General features: G+C 38.5%; 1 protein-coding gene across 9 annotated transcripts in view; it reads right to left on the minus strand.

The window, feature by feature from the left end:
• The window catches only part of LOC125693629 (uncharacterized), a 31,973-nt gene extending 14,975 nt beyond the window's left edge, over positions 1–16,998 (minus strand). The window contains exons 1-8 of one of the 9 annotated variants that reach the window (XM_048945795.1): positions 13,713–13,817; positions 13,148–13,312; positions 6,910–6,985; positions 4,352–4,528; positions 3,569–3,700; positions 2,648–2,771; positions 586–646; positions 437–483 (exon numbers count right to left, since the gene is read on the minus strand). In XM_048945795.1, coding sequence (XP_048801752.1) covers positions 437–483; positions 586–646; positions 2,648–2,771; positions 3,569–3,700; positions 4,352–4,378 — 391 coding nt within the window. In that variant the 5' untranslated portion in view covers positions 4,379–4,528; positions 6,910–6,985; positions 13,148–13,312; positions 13,713–13,817. The other 8 variants (XM_048945792.1, XM_048945791.1, XM_048945799.1 and 5 more) reach the window with 8 other exon arrangements.
• Positions 16,999–19,782: the final 2,784 nt, after the last annotated feature.

Below are 19,782 nucleotides of genomic sequence, written 5' to 3' on the forward strand. Positions count from 1 at the left end.
GAAGAACATGTCCAATGACATGTGCATAAACTGGGTCACAAGAAGATGAAATAGCAGCTTTCTATTCACCACGAAATACTAAAAAAAAATCGCATTAATACAAATGCCACAGCAAGCTGTAATTGTTGAAGCAATTTTATTCTTTTAAAACTGAAACTAGTAGTGGTAGCAACCTATCACTGAAAAATTCTTCAAAGCAAAAGCCAAAGAAAAAAGAATTAAAGAGCTGAAACTTCCTGTCACTCAGTTTGCTAACGCTCAAACCTCATTTGAAAGAAAATCAGCAGAAAATCTTCTCTGGAGACTACCACAGGAGGTAACAACACGCAACAGCAGAACAGCACACTGCAGCACAACTGTAGCATTTGTGAATACAATTATAGTTAAATGTGAATTACAACCCAACATTTGTCTGAGTTCAAAGCTTGTAACATACCTTGGATTGCTGCCTCTGGATCCCAGCCTTCAACGTCTATAAGATATCTAAAGAAAAACTTGATTACTCTGCTGTCCCAAAGGGATTATAGACTAATATAAAGTCACTATATCTTTTGTAAATACTGATATTTTTTTTTCAACCCTTACCTACATATAAGGTAGCCAGTTCTATTAATTCCATTAGTACAGTGGACACCAATGAGTTTTTCTATCAAAAAAGATAAACACAGGCTTTAGTAGTTCAGAAAATGAAATTACTTGAAATTAGCTTAAGACAAAAAAAAAGTGCTGAACATTTTATTAAGTCGTTGTTGTTTACAGAATGATACTGTCATGCTTGTAAAATAACATATCATCCAGACTTTGTCTTCTTCATGCCAGATCTCTAGCAGCAGTTAACTCATTATTTCCAGACCTGTGAAGACTGCAATTAACTCTAAAGAACATATGAAAAAGGAATGATATCAGAGAAAGCTGCCAGCCTCCAGTCAGAACTGCAGTAATAGGAAAGAGTAAAATACGGTTTTGAAAGCAACCTTGGCCAACTAGCAAATGTAACACTAAATAAGTTAATGTTCAAATTCTTTTAAAACTTACAAAAAGAAGAAAAAAATGCATAATATCCTTAGTATCTAGGAGTATGAAATGCATTACAAGAAGAATTAATTTAACTGGATTGAAAATTCAGGTGATTACTGGGACAAATCATAGAGATAAAGTATTCAGGTTCACAGACACAGACAAGCACTCTGATGGGAATCAGTTATGTCAAAAGAAAACATATTTTCTGAAAAGATTATACTAATCAGCTGTAGGCTAAAAGAATGAGTTACTACTATTAGGCTGTTTCAACTGAGGTATTTCCAATAAGGGAAACAGCAATGTGGTCATGCAAGGCACTGATAAAAACCTCATCCAGACTATTTCACACACCAATACACAACAGAAAAAAACCCAACAAATTAAAATACATATTTAAAGGTCCACTGTGCTCGTCACAAAAAAGGGCCTATTTAGTGAGAATAAATAATATGTAAGAGCAAAATTTGGTATAAGAATATTAACTGGTTAAGAGTTTAAATCTAGATTTAGAAGACAAACTTCAAACGTCAGAAGCACAAAGTTCAGGCAGGGACAAAGTACTGACAGAAGGTCTCTAAAACGGACTTTGATAAATTTTTTAATGAGATCCACTATCACTGTTTGCCATAGAACAGGACAGTCATGCTATCGTGTAAGTTTATTCTAGGTTGGTGTCCCAAACAGTAAAAGAACAAACTTTAGAAGTTATTTGTAAGTAGAATCATGATTAGTTACCATGGAAATCTGAAACTGAGGGCATGTTACAATGCATAAGTTAACATAAAAACTGAAAGCTCACACACCACTGAATTTACATAATTACATAATTTTGCTAGTGCAAAAACACAAAAACCAGCAGCAGATCCACACTGTGGAAATACTGACACCGCATCTGCAAAATGATTTTTAAAAACTGCTAGGACACGATGGCAACAATTCAGAAAATTGCTGCGTGTGACTAAATGGGCTTCGTTAGATTGCATATCAGTGCCCAGTGCCATCAGAGAAACCCTGTACTATTTTCAACATCCACAGAGAAGCAGCAGCTGTGACACTGAGTTTATGGGGAAAAATCTGAGCCAGATTCTATTGAGTATTCTCTTTGTCAGCTAGATGGAGGTAACCCATCTAAACCTTGTGAAAAAGGTGGAGTTCAGATGGGGGCATTCAACATGCACTGGATAGAGACTTCCCCAGCACAATTAGAGAAGTATAATATAGAAGCCTAACTACACTGGGATCAAGGAGTACAAAAATATTTGCAATTATAGTAAAAAAAAAAAAAAAAAAAAAAAAAAAGTCTATTGCTCAGCAGTGGTCTGTAAATTACCAGAAATTCATAAGCAAGTTTTTCTCACTTGGAGTTGCTTTGCCACATGACAGATACAGGTATAATACTATTAAGAAATGAATTGTTACTTTTGAGAAAGGTGTGTTACAAATACAAGACAGAAGGTATATTACGTTTACTACCACATAATAGTAAATTGGAAAATGCTGTGGAGTGCTTTCAGACATCTGGAGTTCCAGATGCCATAAGGCATCTATTGTAATTAATAAATGATGCAGCTAGCACCAAAGTATTATTATTTTTTAGTCTTTTACAGCATAAGATGCTGATATTTACCATTTCTTGCATTTTCCCATAGGAATTTTCGGACCCATTTCTTGAATTGTAGAATAGTAGCATTATCAGGAACTTCGAGTCCAACAGTATAAAGTTTCTTATACTGCACACTTCTAGGTAAATCCTAGAAACATGAAGAAAAACATGGTAAAAATTACTGAAATCTTGCATTAATGAAAACCCTAAGCTGTATCTAAAATATCAGCAATGCAAAACAGTAGTTTCAATGCTGCATAGAAACTGAAAACAATCATGACATGACTTCACAAAGAGCCATTCTCAGAAACCAATATTTACATTTCTGTTGTACAGAAACTCTTCTATCAGATAAGGTCTTTACATCTACCTACCCCTAAAAATAAGATGGCACATGAATTAATTAAAAAGAGCAGATTATTTTAATTCCATTCCAACACATTTAACAATTATTAGGAATGTCTACCCTGCTGAATCTACCTGCAGTCATATTCACACATCTTTCCCCTTAGTGTACCAAGCCAATGCACATTTGAAGATCAACATTCAGTTATAACATGGCTACTTATTCTCCATTTCAATAGAAGGCAATTAAAATTCTACGAGCTGGTCAACTAGTAACAAATCTATGATGAAGGAAGCAATTTCAAGATGTATCCTTTTTTCAGTGGATTCCACTGGAGATGCCTCCAATCTCTTTTCTACAGTGCCTAACACTGAAGTCTTCATCCATTACTCTGAGCTGCCATAGCACAAATGAGTCACCGATGTAACTAGCAGGTAGGAGGAGCTTCTTCCTGTCACAAAGCATTCTGTTTCTATTAGAGACACGAAGTCTAGATGGCTCAACTCATCTATTCCAATTCAAGGCGAGTAAATGCAAAAATACTTTAAAACAACGATGGCAGTAACTATTACAAGATTTGCTATGACTCTTACAAGTACCTTAACTTCATAGTATCGTGTGGTGTATGTTAAATCGATAATTAATCCGAGCTCCACATTTAGGGCTTTCATTGCAGCAATTAAGTCTTTTGGTGTAAATTTCTGGGTTGGGGTAAGCCTCTGGTTAATTGCCTACAACAACAATGGAAAAGGATCATTTGCTTTTTGAGTTCTAATAAGACATTTGCTATATTCAGTTTATTTAAATAGGAAAAGGGCAGTTTTCAAAATGGAATGTTTGCAGTATCAAGAGCACATCTACGTTTTATACAGATAAAAAAAAACAAAATAAAAATTTGTTTCTGTTCCAATGAATAGGCAAGAAAACATGAAGGAATTTACACTTAAACAACATTAACAAAAAACCACTAATTTAATGGACAAAAACCTTGCAAAATGCAGCATATAATAATTTTATATACATACTGATTAAGTAACTAACTAAACAAGGAAGCTCAAAACACTGCAATCCCTCCCCCAGAACTTCTTTTGTCCTGCACAATAGCACAACATTAACAGCATATTTCACATAAAACATCAGAAGTTGTGATGCCAGAGTTCACTTACTCTCAAGGCTTTAACCCTCTCCCCACAAATGTTACGCAGGCATTTTTATCCCTGGTTCAACTCTTGTCAGAAAGTACTTGTGTGTCATCTAGCACTGGGAAATGTTAAATAAGTCTATAATACAGTGGCATGTTGGTGGATAATGATAATCATTAATTAATTAATTGTATTAATTAATTTCATTTGACAGACACAGCGTGAAAATTGTTTACTCACCCTATTGTAGCCTGTGGTTTCTGACATGTGTTCTCCGCTCTAGGTATGAAAATGCCTCGTGCACAAATCTGGATTTTCTCTGAATAGGGAGCTGTCCATTGTGAGAGCCTTTTGGCTCTGTCACCACCAATAAAGAGTGGCAGAACAGATGCAGCAGCCTCAACCACCTCTCAGTTCCTTTGTTAATAAGAAATTCAAGTAGACTGGACTCAGAACTAATGGAAAGGAAGGCAGCCACAGACCACACACCTCTCAGAACCACAGATGCTATAGGGTAACTATTCTATCTTTTGACTGTACGGATTCTTATCTAAGATGCTAGCACTTTGAGTTGAGTCTGGAAACAGAGAGAGGAATTCTAATTTAAGAATGAACAGCAGAAAACTCCTATCTATCAAAGCTGGTATATGATTAGAAAGCTTGCACTGAAACAGTAGGGCTGAAAGTGCATAGAAGTATTCATTCCTGAGTATTTCAAATGTTGGTGTACTGCTGAAAAACTGTGGAGGTTGTCTAAGTGCAAACCTAACAAAGACTAGTCACAATCATCTCTCAACTACTCAGAACTATTTTCTAATAAAATCTGAAACTGAATTCACGAACTTTGAGGTGAAAACTACTAACCTGCAGAAGTCTGTGGCAGAACTTGTAAAAAGTTTTGGTTTTTTTTTTGCTGTGTGAACTTGCACTTAAAATCAAGTGAAAATACACCCTAAAAAGTAAGACATCTATAAACATTTTGCTTCATCATGTTAACTGTGTTATGGAAAGCTATTTGAGATGCTATTTGAGATGCTATTTGAGATTTTCTGAAGTACTCGACAAATCCTGCTGAGTTTACCTGCCCTTTTTATGATCTCTGGTGGAGCTCCTTCCAGGCTATCAGAGAACTACAGGGGAAAGGTAAACTAACAACCAAGTATCTTCCTTTGAAATCTGGAGTGACAGTGTAATGCTACAATGGGACGATAACGGCAGGGTGGCAGAGTCTTGGGCTACAGCAACTGGGAACAAGCTCAAATGCAGCAGACTCAGATGCAGAAATGTAGGAAAAAGGCTATTTACCTTTGGAAGGCCTCAAGCAGGCAGGGATCTCTGGCAAGAGATGCCTTCATCTCCACTGCCAACCCTTAAGTGAGGTCTGGCAAGGGGTGGATCTTGGCTCCACCCCTTCCAGTCACTTAGGTACACTGCAAGCACCTGAGCTCCTCTGGGCTGGCCCTGCCTTCCCACCAGGTGCTCAATCACTGCTTCAGGCTGTGACTCTGCATTTCCACTACAGATGGGAAACTAGAAATACATGGAGTGCAAAAATCCTGTCCAGAGAAGTGTGTTTGTAAAAAAAATGGTGCTGGATCAAGTGGAATTACAGGAGCTGATAATGCAAAAAAGTCTCTCTCCCACCCCAACAGTAGAGAAGCTAATTACAGATCTACTGAACCTGACTTCTACTGATAAGTAGATCTACCCTCTGGCAGTCTTGGTAGAAAGGCACATGGCTACTGCATCGTTCTTTACAATTATGCAGAGCAAGTATGACCAACTAAGACCTTTGGTGTCAAACCAACCAAAGCATCATACTGAAGCTGGGAAAGCAGCTAAGGAAGTAAATCCTGCAAGCACTCCACTTCAGTCTAACAGAAGTGAAGTGAATGGTGACTGAAAATGTAATGGGCTCTAATATGCCAGAAGAAAAAAAAAAAATTAACTACATGAATACTAGAGTGCAATCAGTAGACAACAGTTAAGACTTCCTTACTTTTAACTGCTATGGTTATGTCTAGCCATTGAATATTAAAAGAGCTTAGAAACTTTTTTTTCCTGTGTATCTGAAGTAAGAACTTGTATGAATTAATTTATACAGCATTTGTGTTGATTTATACAGAAAGGCAAATTTGCAACCATGTACCTCAACCCATCAAAGAACTGAAGTCTCCACATTTTGTTCTGTCACAAAAAAATTTAGAGATCTAGCTTAGTGTATTTAATGGATTAAGGCTCTATTCCATGTTATTAAGTATCTAATGGAGTTACTAACACAGAAATAGAATAAATCTATGAATACCGTGTTTCTCCATATCATTGAAGCTTACCAGTAATCTAAATCTCTAATTTTAAAAGTACTGCAGTGTAAGTGTATTTTAATAAGTGCTTCATCTTTGAAAAATGGTATTTTGGTTTATACTGCCTAGACTGTTATTCATATCACAAACCCCTTCCATGGCAATAATCAGACTTTTCTTCTAACAGTCATGAAAGGATGTTAAATAAGATGTTGAGTTTAGGCCACTAAATTAGTGATTAAATGACTTTACTGACTGGTTAGAGATTGTCTTATTTACAGAAAATAAAAAGACTAACACTAAATACACCAGAAGAGTGAAAAAAAAAATAGATAATTGTGTAAATAAAGCCACTGGTAGATGACTGGATTTATTATTTAAACAAAATATTTGCCCATAAATCTTTTTTGAAGTTTTTGTGAGTATTAATGCTATTTTTCATTATTTTTGTACTGTATTTAGTAAAGACAATGTGTAGTTACTGTTTATACATACCCCTTTTAAAGGTACTTTGAACGCAATAAATCTAGTTCCTGGTATAGGCTGCCCAACCGGTGTCAAACTCCTCCATCTGTAATGAAATAAATATTTATTTTAAAATATTTTTAAATAACAGATGTCAACAAAAGACACAAATAGCTCTAAGTAAAACTTCTAAAATAACGTATGTCCTCTTTGGATTAAAACTTCTGTAAAGCAAAGCACATAAAAAACCCTTTTCTTTAAAACTGTAATAGCAGTTACTTCAAACCATATGAAATATCTTACAAATATCAAGCAACTCTGCTGTCACATTTAGCAGTAGATTTAATGTAGTAGTTATTTAAAACTTCAAGCATAAAGACACAATAGTTACCTTTTCCTGCCTACAGTGGGCACCTACTAGCATAAAGCTTTAAGATTTCCAAAAAGCACAATCAATAGTTCCTAAATTTCTTGGTCACATAAGCAAGCAGTTGCAATAGATACGCACAAAAGTTTGAAAAAGATGTCCAATTAGATCCTTGTATGTATGTAAAATCAGCTTTCTAAAAAATTATCTTCCATTAGTATCCTGTTTCACCAACACTAACATTATTTTAAAAGTCATAAAAATTCATTTTGTTATGATACTACATATTTGAACACAATTAATAGCTTAGCATTCTTCTGGGATAAATGAAACAGGGAGCTGCCTAAAAGATGCTAGGAGAACATGAACAGTGTTACCACAGGACTGATGGAGAAGGAAGCTTATTTAGCACATTACACAACTTACATAAACACACTCCTATTGTTTGCAAGCCTAAAATCAGGAGTCATAATAAAATGAATATTTATTCTCCATAAAGCACTATGATAAAATATTTTTTACAGATCATGTGCATGACATACATTAGAATTATGCCCCCAAATCTGCAGCTGTTACAAAGTCGTTTCGCCGTATTGACAGCATGTTCCAAAACAGTCTTTCTCCTTCCTTTCTGTTTCAGCTTCCAGAAAACTCTGTTCCCTCAGAACGTTAGGGAACTTACAGACAAGGAGCACCAACATAGAGTAAAGTAGAAGAACAAAGTACAACAGGTAAAAAAAGCCCACTTCTTACTTTATGGTCACCAGAAAGTCTTCAATGGCTGAATCAATTTTTAACTTGGCTGAATCAAACATTCTTAGATACAGTGTTACAGCCTCACTTAAATCATTTAGATGACAACGAAATGCTAAGTTTACTTTCATTTAAAAGTATAAAACTTTTAGATTTTGCAAATACATTCACTTTGTAGTATTCTTCTTTTTCAGGGCAATATTTTTCACTGCTCTTTCTCTTGGTACTCTCAAAACCAAAGAATATTTGATAGTAGAAAAATTAAGCAAAAATCACTTTAGTAACATGAAGACTTACGTTACAACAATCAAAGTCTTAGTAATTCCAAATCCGCAAAGAAATGGCATTCACTGATTTTACACAGTGCTGAAAAAATTCTTTGTGTAGCACATTTCAGAGATGCCAGTGTAAGAATACATTCATGACTAAAGGACATGTTCTATGCAACATGCGTCCTAGTTTAAGATAGATAAATTCAATAGGAATTAAGATCGCAAGCAGTATAAGCATACAGAAAATACCCAACCTAACAAAACCCACAACATAAGTGTCCAGACTGCAAGATGTGGTCAGTTTAAAAAAATTAATTGTACCAAAAAGAAGTTTAATCAACCCTGTGCATAGTTTAATTTTACCTTGTTCACATCATAAACCACTGTGATTCTGTGATCATCTTAAAAAGAAGCTAAATGCTGTGAACCATTATTAGATGTACATTTGATCTGACCTACTGTTAAAATAATGAGAAAATCAAGGCTTAACACCAACTCCAGCCTCTGGCTATTTTTAATAACTCAGGAAATTAAAAATTTTTGCTCTCAAACTTACAGGCAGAATCAGAAAATGGGCTGCTTCTGGGAATAGAGTAACTAGTATGAATACCAATAAAATACACAACATGCTTTACAACAGTGGGATTCATTCATCAGGCAGCCAAAGGCCATAATTGCACATACGCATTTAGAAACATTTTGAAGGAAGGCAGAAGTAAAGTATCCCAACCACAGAAGACCAACCAGCTCATGCAGGGAGACAGCTGGATGCCATAGGCTAGAAACTCAAGTTGCCTTTAACCAGCTTTACCTTGGAAAACTGTATAAGTGGAAATCTACTGTAACCAATGTAAATTCCAAGTAACTAGAGATCAGCAAAAATGCTAAAAAAAAAAAAAAAAAACACTTAAAAATCCTATTTACAAGACTCAACACCATCATCATTCCTGTAGCAATGATTAAAAGGTTTGAGTGAAAAACACTGAACGGGACATAAAGTAGCTGAGAAGATAGTAGGAAGTTTCCACAAAGAGCCAGTGGTATCTGCCTGAGACACAATGTGTGCTTCTAGGCATTAGAAACATTCAGGTATTTACACTACAGTGGAGACAGCTCTGGCCATAGAACAGTCACATTAGAAAGACACTGTGATATGAGTATAAAATGGAATTGTAAATTCAGTAAATCATTGCAGCTTAATAACCCAAACAATAATCAAATAAAGACAGACCAGGAAGAAAATTAGAACTTCTGCATGAAACACAACAGCTGTCAAAATACAGGCAGGAAGTCATCATACTCTAAGGCAAACTGTTACCTGACAAAATGTGCTATTTCTGGACTTTTCATAAAATGAGTAGCCAGGTCAAACACCCTTCAGAACCTCATGTGTGTAAAAGAACTGCAAATCAAATTCTGCTTTAAGTTTGCATCAAAACAGCTGAGAGGTTTTTTTTTAATCAACCCAACATGGTGATTTTTTTCTGGTCTCTATACAAAACCACAACCCCAAATTTATTTGTTTGAATAGAAAAATACTGAAGAGAGAGCAGCACTCAAATACAAAGTGACATACTGCACACACACAACATGTTTTTAATTACGGTTTTATTTCTACAAGTTTTCAAATAAGTAAACAATCCATGGAATACATGCAGAGTAAGATCTGAAATGTAACGAAACAAAAATTAATGAATTGCTTAATTCTCTTCCTTTCCCACTTCTCTATCATTGTTTGTCTTCGTCGCTTCCCAACCATCATCAACAGTCTCAGAACACAGGCAGAATTTTACCAGCCATTCCAAATAAGAGAATCACATCTCAGTTGAAAAGTGTTAAACTCCAATTAAACATAACTCCCCCTTCCCTCTGAAATCTCTGTGACTCCTTCATGACTTCCAGTTAAATAAGTACAATTATTATTGCTACTACAGACTGTAGTTAGCTCAACTATAAGCGGCTTCATATCTGGTTTACATTAAGATATGTTATTACACTTATCCATTTTTGTTTAAATGGAAAGCATTGTTTTATGGCCTTATTTTCTGTCTAAAAATCTTAGATGTGCAGTAACAGATTGATTTGCTTTCTTAAAACAAACTTCATGCATCTTGTTAAAAGTACGTTCACAACGCACAGGTAGAAATCAGTCAATTTTGTCTTTTTTAATGAAAATACTCCACTCCTTGGATTATTACTTTTTCTAGACTCTAGGGGAAACATAAAATAAGGTTATATTTTGGCAGATACTATTCAAAGCAGAATCTGAATTGATGAAATTATACCCACAGTAGGACTTGGGATGCTGATGCACCACATGTGTAACCCTGTAAACCATCACAGCACTTTATGAAAGCTCACTAGATAGCTTGAACACATTCTACTGGCTGACTCCCAGTAAAACACTGTAACATACAACTACCAAACAACAGTACCTTTCAGACCCTGGGGGAAAGTGTAGCAGAGCAGGACACTTGAGTCCCTCTCTTATATTAAATCTCATTTTGTTACGAAATCACCTCCACAGCACTATTTTATAGGCTTTGAGGCTGCAATGGATACTGCACATCTTAGTTTTGCTCCAAGACTTTACTTGGAAAAGGGAGAAATGACTTTCGCTATGAAGGAATACGGAAAATTGTACTTCCAGGCTACTTTCTCTCCTCTTTGCTGGAGCAAAGGCTGCGCAAAAAGTGCAACATCAAGCATTCAGGGCTAGGGGAAAGCAACAGGTATGCAAGAACAAGAAATGAGACATGTACTGCAGACCCAGTGGCAACATCAGCTATTAATACTTCTTCAGGTGCTGGCACACTCACAGTTCTGATTCCAGCAACATTGCACAGTGCTGTAATACAACCCTTACATACACTCAACTTTAGTTATGCTGCAGACACAGTATTGTAAAGTGACAGTAATTAGCTGACCAATTTTTAAAAATACACTATTTTTTTAATTTGTACCATCTCTAGCTAAAGCCTAACTGAGCCTTCAAATTTATCATACTGCTTTAATTGGCAGAAAGGAAAGTGGATTAAAACTGTTAAGAATTGCATAAAAAATGGAGGCAGTAACAAAGACAAGCTAAAAAATGCTGGCTGTCAACTTATCTACTACCAGGCTTCTCCTGCACTATCGTTACCAAACAAAATAATTTAGTGTTATGTTCACAGTGATACAATAGAGATTTTATTTCCATAGTTAAATACTGTCTTCATGTTGCAGTGTACCTCAATCTTACTTCTTCCAAAAGCTGGGAACACTTTGGTATCATGAGCTTTGTCACATGATAACACTATCTTTAAAAGCAATTACTCTACAGCAGATGTTCTCCTCTCTGTGAAAGATACACAGGTGTTAGTTTCTAATCAGAGGCCAGAAGCACAGGCCACTGTTTCTTCCATGTTTACAGAAGAAACGCACATAACCTAAAAGCACCTCAAGCTCAAATGCCATGGGAAAAGAAGGGAAAAATGAGTAACTGACACATTCACAACATTTTAGTAATAATTTTTAAGTATGAAAAAAACAAGCAGGAGTTATTCTTACAGGCTCCCTTTATTATTGCTTGCAAGCCTAACCCACTTTCAGGATAACTTTTTGTGTTAAAGTTCTAACTGAATTTTAACAGAAACTTTCAAACAAATGAATGCATGCATAGAATTTTCTAAAATTTTATTCTATTTTTAATCTCCGAGTATGTCTGCTATTGAAATAATCAGTTTCTAGAAGCTAATTCTAAAAGTTTGCTTATTGTTTGTTTCTATTCACTGCTTTAGACCAGCACGTTTTGCAAGAAAACACTTTTTGTATGTCATTGTTCCTCCTAAGAATGTTCTCAATAAGGTTCCTCTAGATAATGTCCACCTTTCCCAAAATATCATATTAATTCCAAGTTACTGTCCTGTTACAATATGCTCGTATGTCTCACCACACCCTCCTATCACAGAATTTGTTCAAACATCAGCAGTAAAACATAGCTTAAGTTTTAAAGTTGGACTTCCTTCAATTTTCTTTTTTTTTTTTAAGAGCTCAATAGTGGGACCACATTTGTTTTAAATGAGAATATTCAGTGGTGCCTATATGCACTCCCACTAAAGCCATCAGAAAGCAAGTAGAATAATACATTATTTTGTGTGTTTTTTGTTTTGTTTTTTTTTTTTTTTTTCCACTGATAGAACATTTTTTGTCATCCTATTGTGAAAACAAAAAACAAGAGACAGAGGATAACGTGTTTCTGGACCTGTGTGTTCTTTGATCATGTGCACGCAACCAGCTGCTCTCATCTTATCTACTCTTCCCTTACTCTGAGCAGTCAGGATGGGCTACTCTCCCATTTACCCAGGTAAGTATGCATCTGGGGGTGAGTAAGTTAGGAAGAAGGGACTGCATTTGTCTGATGAAGGAGAACGTTCAGATGGGCTGGAGCATCATACTCACCTGGGGGATGACAAGCTGTGTTGTTCCTGTCTTGGAAAAGATACCTAGCTTACCTGGCAGTACATGGCAAAGAAGCACCTGGGGCAGTGAATGCCCCTTCTCTATGGGCAGGGCTGTACCCGCTCCTGCCTCTCGCTTAGTGTGAGGGATACTTACCCCTCGGGGATAGTGTTCTTCTTTACCATGCTGAAAGCAGGAGCAGGCAGAGCAGGAGACAGCGGTGAAAGTGCGCACTGCAGCAAAGGAGAGAGAACCGCGCAGTTAACACGGTGCCTATCTCTTTCTCCATCAATGGGCATTTTCACAGGGCTGACTCAATATAAAGTAAATGAAGCAGTCAGCCGCGGCTGGAAGCCATCCTGAAAAAGTTCTGCTGCTTGCAAGCTACTCTATGCTCTCCACCGCAACTGTACAAGAGGGAAAGACAACAACTCACCTCTCCTCTCCAGGAGACCAAAAGAACCAGAGAGGAGAGGCGGCGGGTTTCTAACTCTCGCAGCAGCGCTGCAAAGGTGAAGATGTTCCAGGCAGACCCAGAGCAGTCCGCTCAGCCCTCGCGCTCCCACAGCCAGAACTCGTCTCGACTGGAAGCTCCGAGCATCTGCAAGAGGCGAGGCCGGCCCTCAGCGAGCTGGACGACCACCTGCCCCACGCGAACCTCGGCGGGGCCGACCCCGCGGCGGCCCGAGCACCAGCAGCGGCCGCCGAGCCCAGCGGGGCGCAGAGCTCCCCCTGCGGCACAGGGCCCATGGTCGCCGCTCCACAGAGGACGCCTGAGGCTGGGCCGGCTCGGGGCGCTCGGCGGGAAGCCGCCAAGCCGAGAGGAGGGATTAAAAAAAGACACGGGGGCAAAGGGGAGGTCGCGGCCCGACGGCTGGGGGCCGGGCTGTCGGCGAGGGGCCGGGCCGTGAGAAGCAGGGCGAGGGCTGCAGCAGGATGCGGTAACGAGGGAAGGCCCGGGCGCCGGGGCGGGGAGGAGCGGGGCTGCGGGCGGCCCGTACCCTGACAGGATTTCCCTTGCAGAGGAAGGCTGGAGCGAGACGGGCGGCACAGAACGTTCCCGAAACGGTCTCGACTGCGCATGCGCGGCGGCTGGCCAGCTTGCCGGGAGGGGGCATTGCGCCTGCTCCTCGCGGTCGGGCCGGCGGGTGCCGAGCGCGCGTGCGCGGCGGCCGCGACCCCTAGGCTCGAGCGAGCACCCGCTCAGTGCGCGTGACCGGCCGGCCAATGGGACGCGGCCGTGCGTCTGCGCATGCGCCGGGAGCCCGTGGGCGCAGGAGAGAGGCTGGGAGGCGTGTGTGGTGTGGAAATGGCAGGGATAGGGGTTGCGTTTACTGCTGAGCGGGCGGAATGAGACGGGTGTGCTTCCCGTAGCGAAACGTTTTGTGGTCGTGGGGAGCGGAGCTCGAAGGGAGCCCTGAGGGAGAGCCGGGTCTGGGGGGCGTCCTCGCCCGCCCCCTTCCTCAAGTGCGCCTGCGCTGCTGCTGTGGAGCTGCGGTATTGCGTCTGCACCGCCAGGAAGGAAGGAAGTGTGCGGAGGAGGCTGTGTCTGCTGGCAGCGAGGTGGTGTTCTGAGAAAATGGTGGTGTATCTTCTATCTAGACCGCTGCCGGGGCGTGTGAAACGCTTGTTTCTTGGATGAAATCATGAATTGTGTGCTTACTGCAGTGCAGCTATGGAAAAGCCTGGCACCCGCCGCCTGCTAGGTGTCACCAGAACTTTTCTACACACCTTGTTTTTGAGTACAAAACATCCCCTGAGAATAGGAGAATCCAGATCGTATTTTGGGTTTTCTTCAGATTTGTGAGGGAGAGCTGTGGAGGCTTCTCACATTTCAGCTGTCACGTGCAACGTGGTGAGCGAGGTTTCACTGCGGTGCTGTCAGGAGTTCTGCAGCTCTGGGTAGTGCTGTGCTGTCCCTTTGAGTTCTGGAAACAAACAAAAGTCCTGTGAATTCCAGAAACAATGTGAAATTTTTATTTTTTGTTTTATTTTAATCTGAGGGAAGCATGAGACCATGGAGCGACTCGCAGTTGTTAAGAGCATAGTGCTACAATGAGGTGCTTCTATTGAGAGGATCCTAAACTCTCAAAGTTCTCACATTTCATCTCTGAAGAACAGATGAGTTTCTTAGAGTCAAATGTGAAGTTTTCCTCCTAAACCTAATGCTTTAAATTACAACTGGTATCAGCTGTATAATATCTCTTTGTTCTTCTGGAAAGCCATCGTGCTCCTCAACAAGAGCCTCACACTGCACTGGTAAGCAAGGCCCAGTGGAATTCAATTTATTACCTCATAAGATGCAAAGCCACCTTGAAACTTGAAGAAAGTTCTACAACTGCAGTTAGATTTAAAGGAGGCAGTTTTGATAGTATTAGAGTAAGAAAGGTGATGCATTTGATCTGGCACAGCGTTTTTAACAAAGGAACTTCTAGATTCTGGCTCTTTTGAGTGTTGAGTTGCCGCATTGAATTAAGTTCAACAGGCAAACTGGTTAGCAGTCGTTCTGCCAGATTGTGCATACAAGACAAAACGAAGATGGTATTGAGAATCCTGTGCTCCACAGTTTTTGAAGTATTTGATGGCCTCAGTAGATTTCTGGGGACTTCTGAATTGTTACCCTGTGCACCTTGCCTAACTCATATCAACTTTGCTGCAGTCTCCTGATAGTCATGTGCGTTCTGTAGTCAGTAAGCATATCATCCATCTCTGTAAAAGTATTTTCAATTAGCTAAAGAACATAAAGAATTCTGTGGGGGGAAAAAGAAATCTTTGAGAGCTTAAATAAAGCACTCTGCTGACATTACTTCTTAGTACAGTATAATAGGACTTCACTGTACAGGAAGGCAGGAGTACTTCATCCTTTTTATTTCTCAGGTAATTAAGATGCTGTAATTCATGTGTGTTGTCTCAGAAAGCTTTACTGTGGATCAGTAAACGACGGCAGTTGCATGAACAGTAGTGATAAGCAGTGTTACTCTTTAGCTGTTATGTAGCTTTAACATCTTTGTAGGATTGAAATGTAACCTATCGGGGTTCTTATACCCAATTTTAAACTGGTAGTAAGTTAAAACTTACTACAGTTTTCTCAACAAAGTATATAAATGTGTACTAAAAATAGGAATGAATACTGTTAGCAGAACAGTCCCCTAGTGATCTGAAGGTTAAAAATTGTATTTTGCAAGAAAATATTTTTGGACCTTTTCAGAAAAACTTTCTTGAAAGTGAAAGTCGTTCCGTTCTTGGTTTTGGTAACCTTTATTTAATTGTTCATCTTAGATTTTTTGCTATTTTGAATTTAAGTTGTAGTCTCAATTTGCATTTCTCAGGAGGCAGAGAATGTGCTTTCTTCTCCTATAGTTTATACCCACATTTAATCACTATTATCCTTTAATTGTAGTTCTTATTCAACTTATTGAGTTTTAAGTTATTTTTCTGTATAAGAGTAGTTATTCTGGATGTGGTGGTTTCAGTGTACCTGAGCAAATTGAAGCATGATTTGAGCCATACGTAATTTATTGCAGTTCTCAAATCCCACTAAGAAATTTTTCCAGCCGTCTAATAATTACTTTAGAGCTTTAGGATATACTGTTTCTTATTTTTCCTTTGTTGTGTTTTAAAATATGGACAACTAGAATGTGTTCAAATGTTGGTTAGGTCTGTACTGTATAGATCTACAATCCTTTTGTAAGTTTACACTGTTCCTACAGAGATTATGCCTGCTCTTTTTGCTTCAGTTTGCAATATACAACGCAATATCCCTGATTAATTAGATGTTAAATATTAGTTTGAATGTGATGTATACATTACAGCAGTTCACTGGTAATAAATCTCTCTTTTTTTGCTGTAATTGCAACAAACCTGGAAGCTCACATTGAAGTCTGATGTTATTAACCCAATATCTTTTAGGATGTAATTCTGAATCTGAAATGCTGTGGATCAACAAAAACTTTGTTATTTTTATTTACCTTGTATAAAATTTGAGTAAATAAAATTCTATTCAGAAAAAAAAATTAACAGAAATAGGCTTTGTTGTGTGAAACATAAATTTGAGTTGTAACCACCAGAGGGAGCATATTGTATAGTCAGGACTCCCTTAAAAGTGCCTGCTTGTGACTGACAGATTAATTCACATTCCCCATTATTTTCTCATTGGGAAAGAGTGCAACTGGGAATTAACAATCAGTGTTAAATATTGAGTATCAGAAAACCTGTGTATTCACTTTAGTTTGTCAGTATTTTTATTTCATAATATAAAAATGTGAGCAGTTCATCAGTTAAAATGGGGGGGGGGAGAAGTGGGATTTCCTTGTACTTTTAAAATGTTGAAAGCTTTTCCTGATTTGTTTTTCATAGCTTACTGAAGATGCTGGTAGACCACAAATAGAAGAACCTGTAAATCAGGACCTACAGGAAGGTAGTACAAGAAAAATACTTATTTACATACTTCCTGCTATTGTGCAGCAAAACTTGAGCAGTCAGTTAGAAGCCCATTAGGTTTCATTTTTATGTGCTTACATTGAATAGTCCTATTGAACTCAGTGGCAATTCCCATGGTTGAAGCTAGAGGTTCCTACATTTGATTTCCTTGTATTCACCTAACAGCAGTGACACCAGCTCCAAATGGTAGGTGAGGTCTTGTGTGTGAGGAGGGGTGCCCTCCAAACCTCTATACTTTCACACCCTTGAATGAGAAATCCATGCTGCTTCTTCCCATCCCCATCACTTCATCCTCTCTATTTTGCACCCATCTAAACAGTACACTGACTGAAGAATGCAGAAGAGACACAAGACCTGTTTTGCTATGTACAAAATGAAGCTGCCATGATGCACAGTGAACAGAAATGGCTTGTGGAGAAACCTAATCTGTGGGTTAAGTTCATCTCTTTGTACAAATAAGATTATAAACTTTAAAGATGTGGCAATTTGATGCAATTTGTATATGACATGCAACTGTTGCAGACAGGCTAAAAGGGATTTATTTCTGTAGCCTGGCTTCTAGCAGTCCTGAGTATGTGAGTATGGAGGCCAGTTATCCTAATATTGATGCTTATGATATAAAACCAAATTGTGTTTCAGGAATGCGTTAATTTAATGCATGCAATTTAAAAAAAAAAAAAAAAAAAGGTATTTCTAAATGTATTTTTGTTACAAGATTTATTGAGTTATAATGCTGACCAGAAGGGTCTGGGAAAGCATTAATGGAGGAAAAGTATTTAACTAAGTATTTAAATACTGTACAAACTTGCACTGTCAAAGCACAGAACAAAATACTGACTTAAATTGAGCTACATCCATTTTATCTCAATTCACTTAGCATTGGCTCACTAAGCGTGATACGTTCCAGGGTGTGTATTGTTGTGCTTCATTAGTCTTGTTTCAGTGTGAAATGATCTGAAAAGTATAATCTCATTATCTGCAGTTAATTGTTGATCATTAGCTTGTACTTAAGTCTTGTCAAGCTTGAATTTCAAGATTTAAGCTGGAGATACTTCTCCTATATTGGCATTTCTAATTAGAAAAGCAATATTTGTTAGACATCTCAAAGTTGTTAACCTGTAATTCAGCACTGAGCCTGCTGAAGTTGAAGAAGCATTTTGGCAACATTCTAAGAAACATGATTTGAGTTTTGGGTGGTCTTGTGTAGAGCCAGGAGGTTATGGGGTTGCTGGTTTGGTGGGGGGGGGGGGGGGGGGTGGGTTGTTTTTTGGTGTTTTGTTTTGTTTTTTCCCAGCTGATGTACCCATTTTACTGTATGATAAGACAAATTGTTCTCCTGTTAACTGGAGTGTTAACTGTTAATGTACATGAGGTGCATTTAGAGTGAGGTTTCTGTAAATCACTGTACACTTAGTGATATTGCCCTCGACTATAAAATCTTGAGAGCTAAGGTTTCCTTAGGACATAAATTTTTTTGTTTTATTGAGATTGGAGGGGAAACCTGTATTTAAGAATATTATTGTATATGTAACTTTCTGGGAGGAAAAAAGGGTGTATAGGTACCATCGTCAGTAGCTGATGAAAGCTAGACGACTGTGTGTCCTGGTTCTGCTGAAGTGCAATGCATGAGACCTCGTGTTAGATTTTAGCTAATCCAAGTGCGTGTTTCACACATGAGTCAGTCTTCACAACTTCTCTGCTTTCAGAGCAAATCAAGGATTACAGTGCCCCCTACAGCAGCTCTGCGGTTTTTGTTTTTTCTTTGAATCCTTTGGTCGAGCTAAATGCAGATACTTGCCAGGTACACTACCAGTAAAAATAATAGTGGCTCAGGGAAGCCTTTTTTATTGTTCTTTATTTTTTCAATTTTTAAGAATGATCTTCAGTTTCTAGTTGATTTTCTCCGTTGCTTCTCAGAGATTTTCATCTGTCCCTGAGCTACTTATTTCTGTCTTATTAGCACTGGTGCACTGTGATGTTGGAAATTGCTGGTTGTGGCTCTCCTGAGCAGAAACTAAATTCAGCTAGAGAAGGGTATGCTGAGAAGTCTGTGGCGACTGCGATTTCCCCTTCTTGACCACTGCTTATTGAAGCACGTGCTCCTGGACATGTGATGGGGATGCAGCTATGCAGCTCTTCCCTAGTTGATTTAAGTGGAGCAGGAAGAGAAACCCAAAACAGGAAAGACTGATTTAAATTAAGACAACACTGGCTTAAGAAGAAGTGACCATAAATAAATGAGAGCTGATAGACTTGAATTCTATGAGCTTTAAGTCTTGGAAGACCAAGGGTTCAGAACAGTATAATGAAAGGAATTATGTCGCATATTTGTGTATGATAAGTTTTTGGGCTTAACCTGAATATCTCCTCCAGTCTCATGCCTTTAATGAAGCTTCAGTCTATGAGGAAGTTCTCTCAAAATTTTAATGAAAGATTTCATTCCAAATAGTTTTCCTTGACCTGTAGAGTTCTTTAGAAGTCTGTGATATGTCTCTGTTTTTATTCCTAAGGGTTTTTGCAGAGACTTGGATTGTGGAGATGGTTGACCTTTTTCTTAAAAAACAAAAAAAAAAAAATGGGTTGGAGTGGAAGTGGTAGAGATGTCCAAGTCCATGACTTGGAAGTTTTCAG

Source organism: Lagopus muta, chromosome 5, assembly GCF_023343835.1.
Source record: "Lagopus muta isolate bLagMut1 chromosome 5, bLagMut1 primary, whole genome shotgun sequence".
Lineage (NCBI taxonomy): Eukaryota > Metazoa > Chordata > Aves > Galliformes > Phasianidae > Lagopus > Lagopus muta.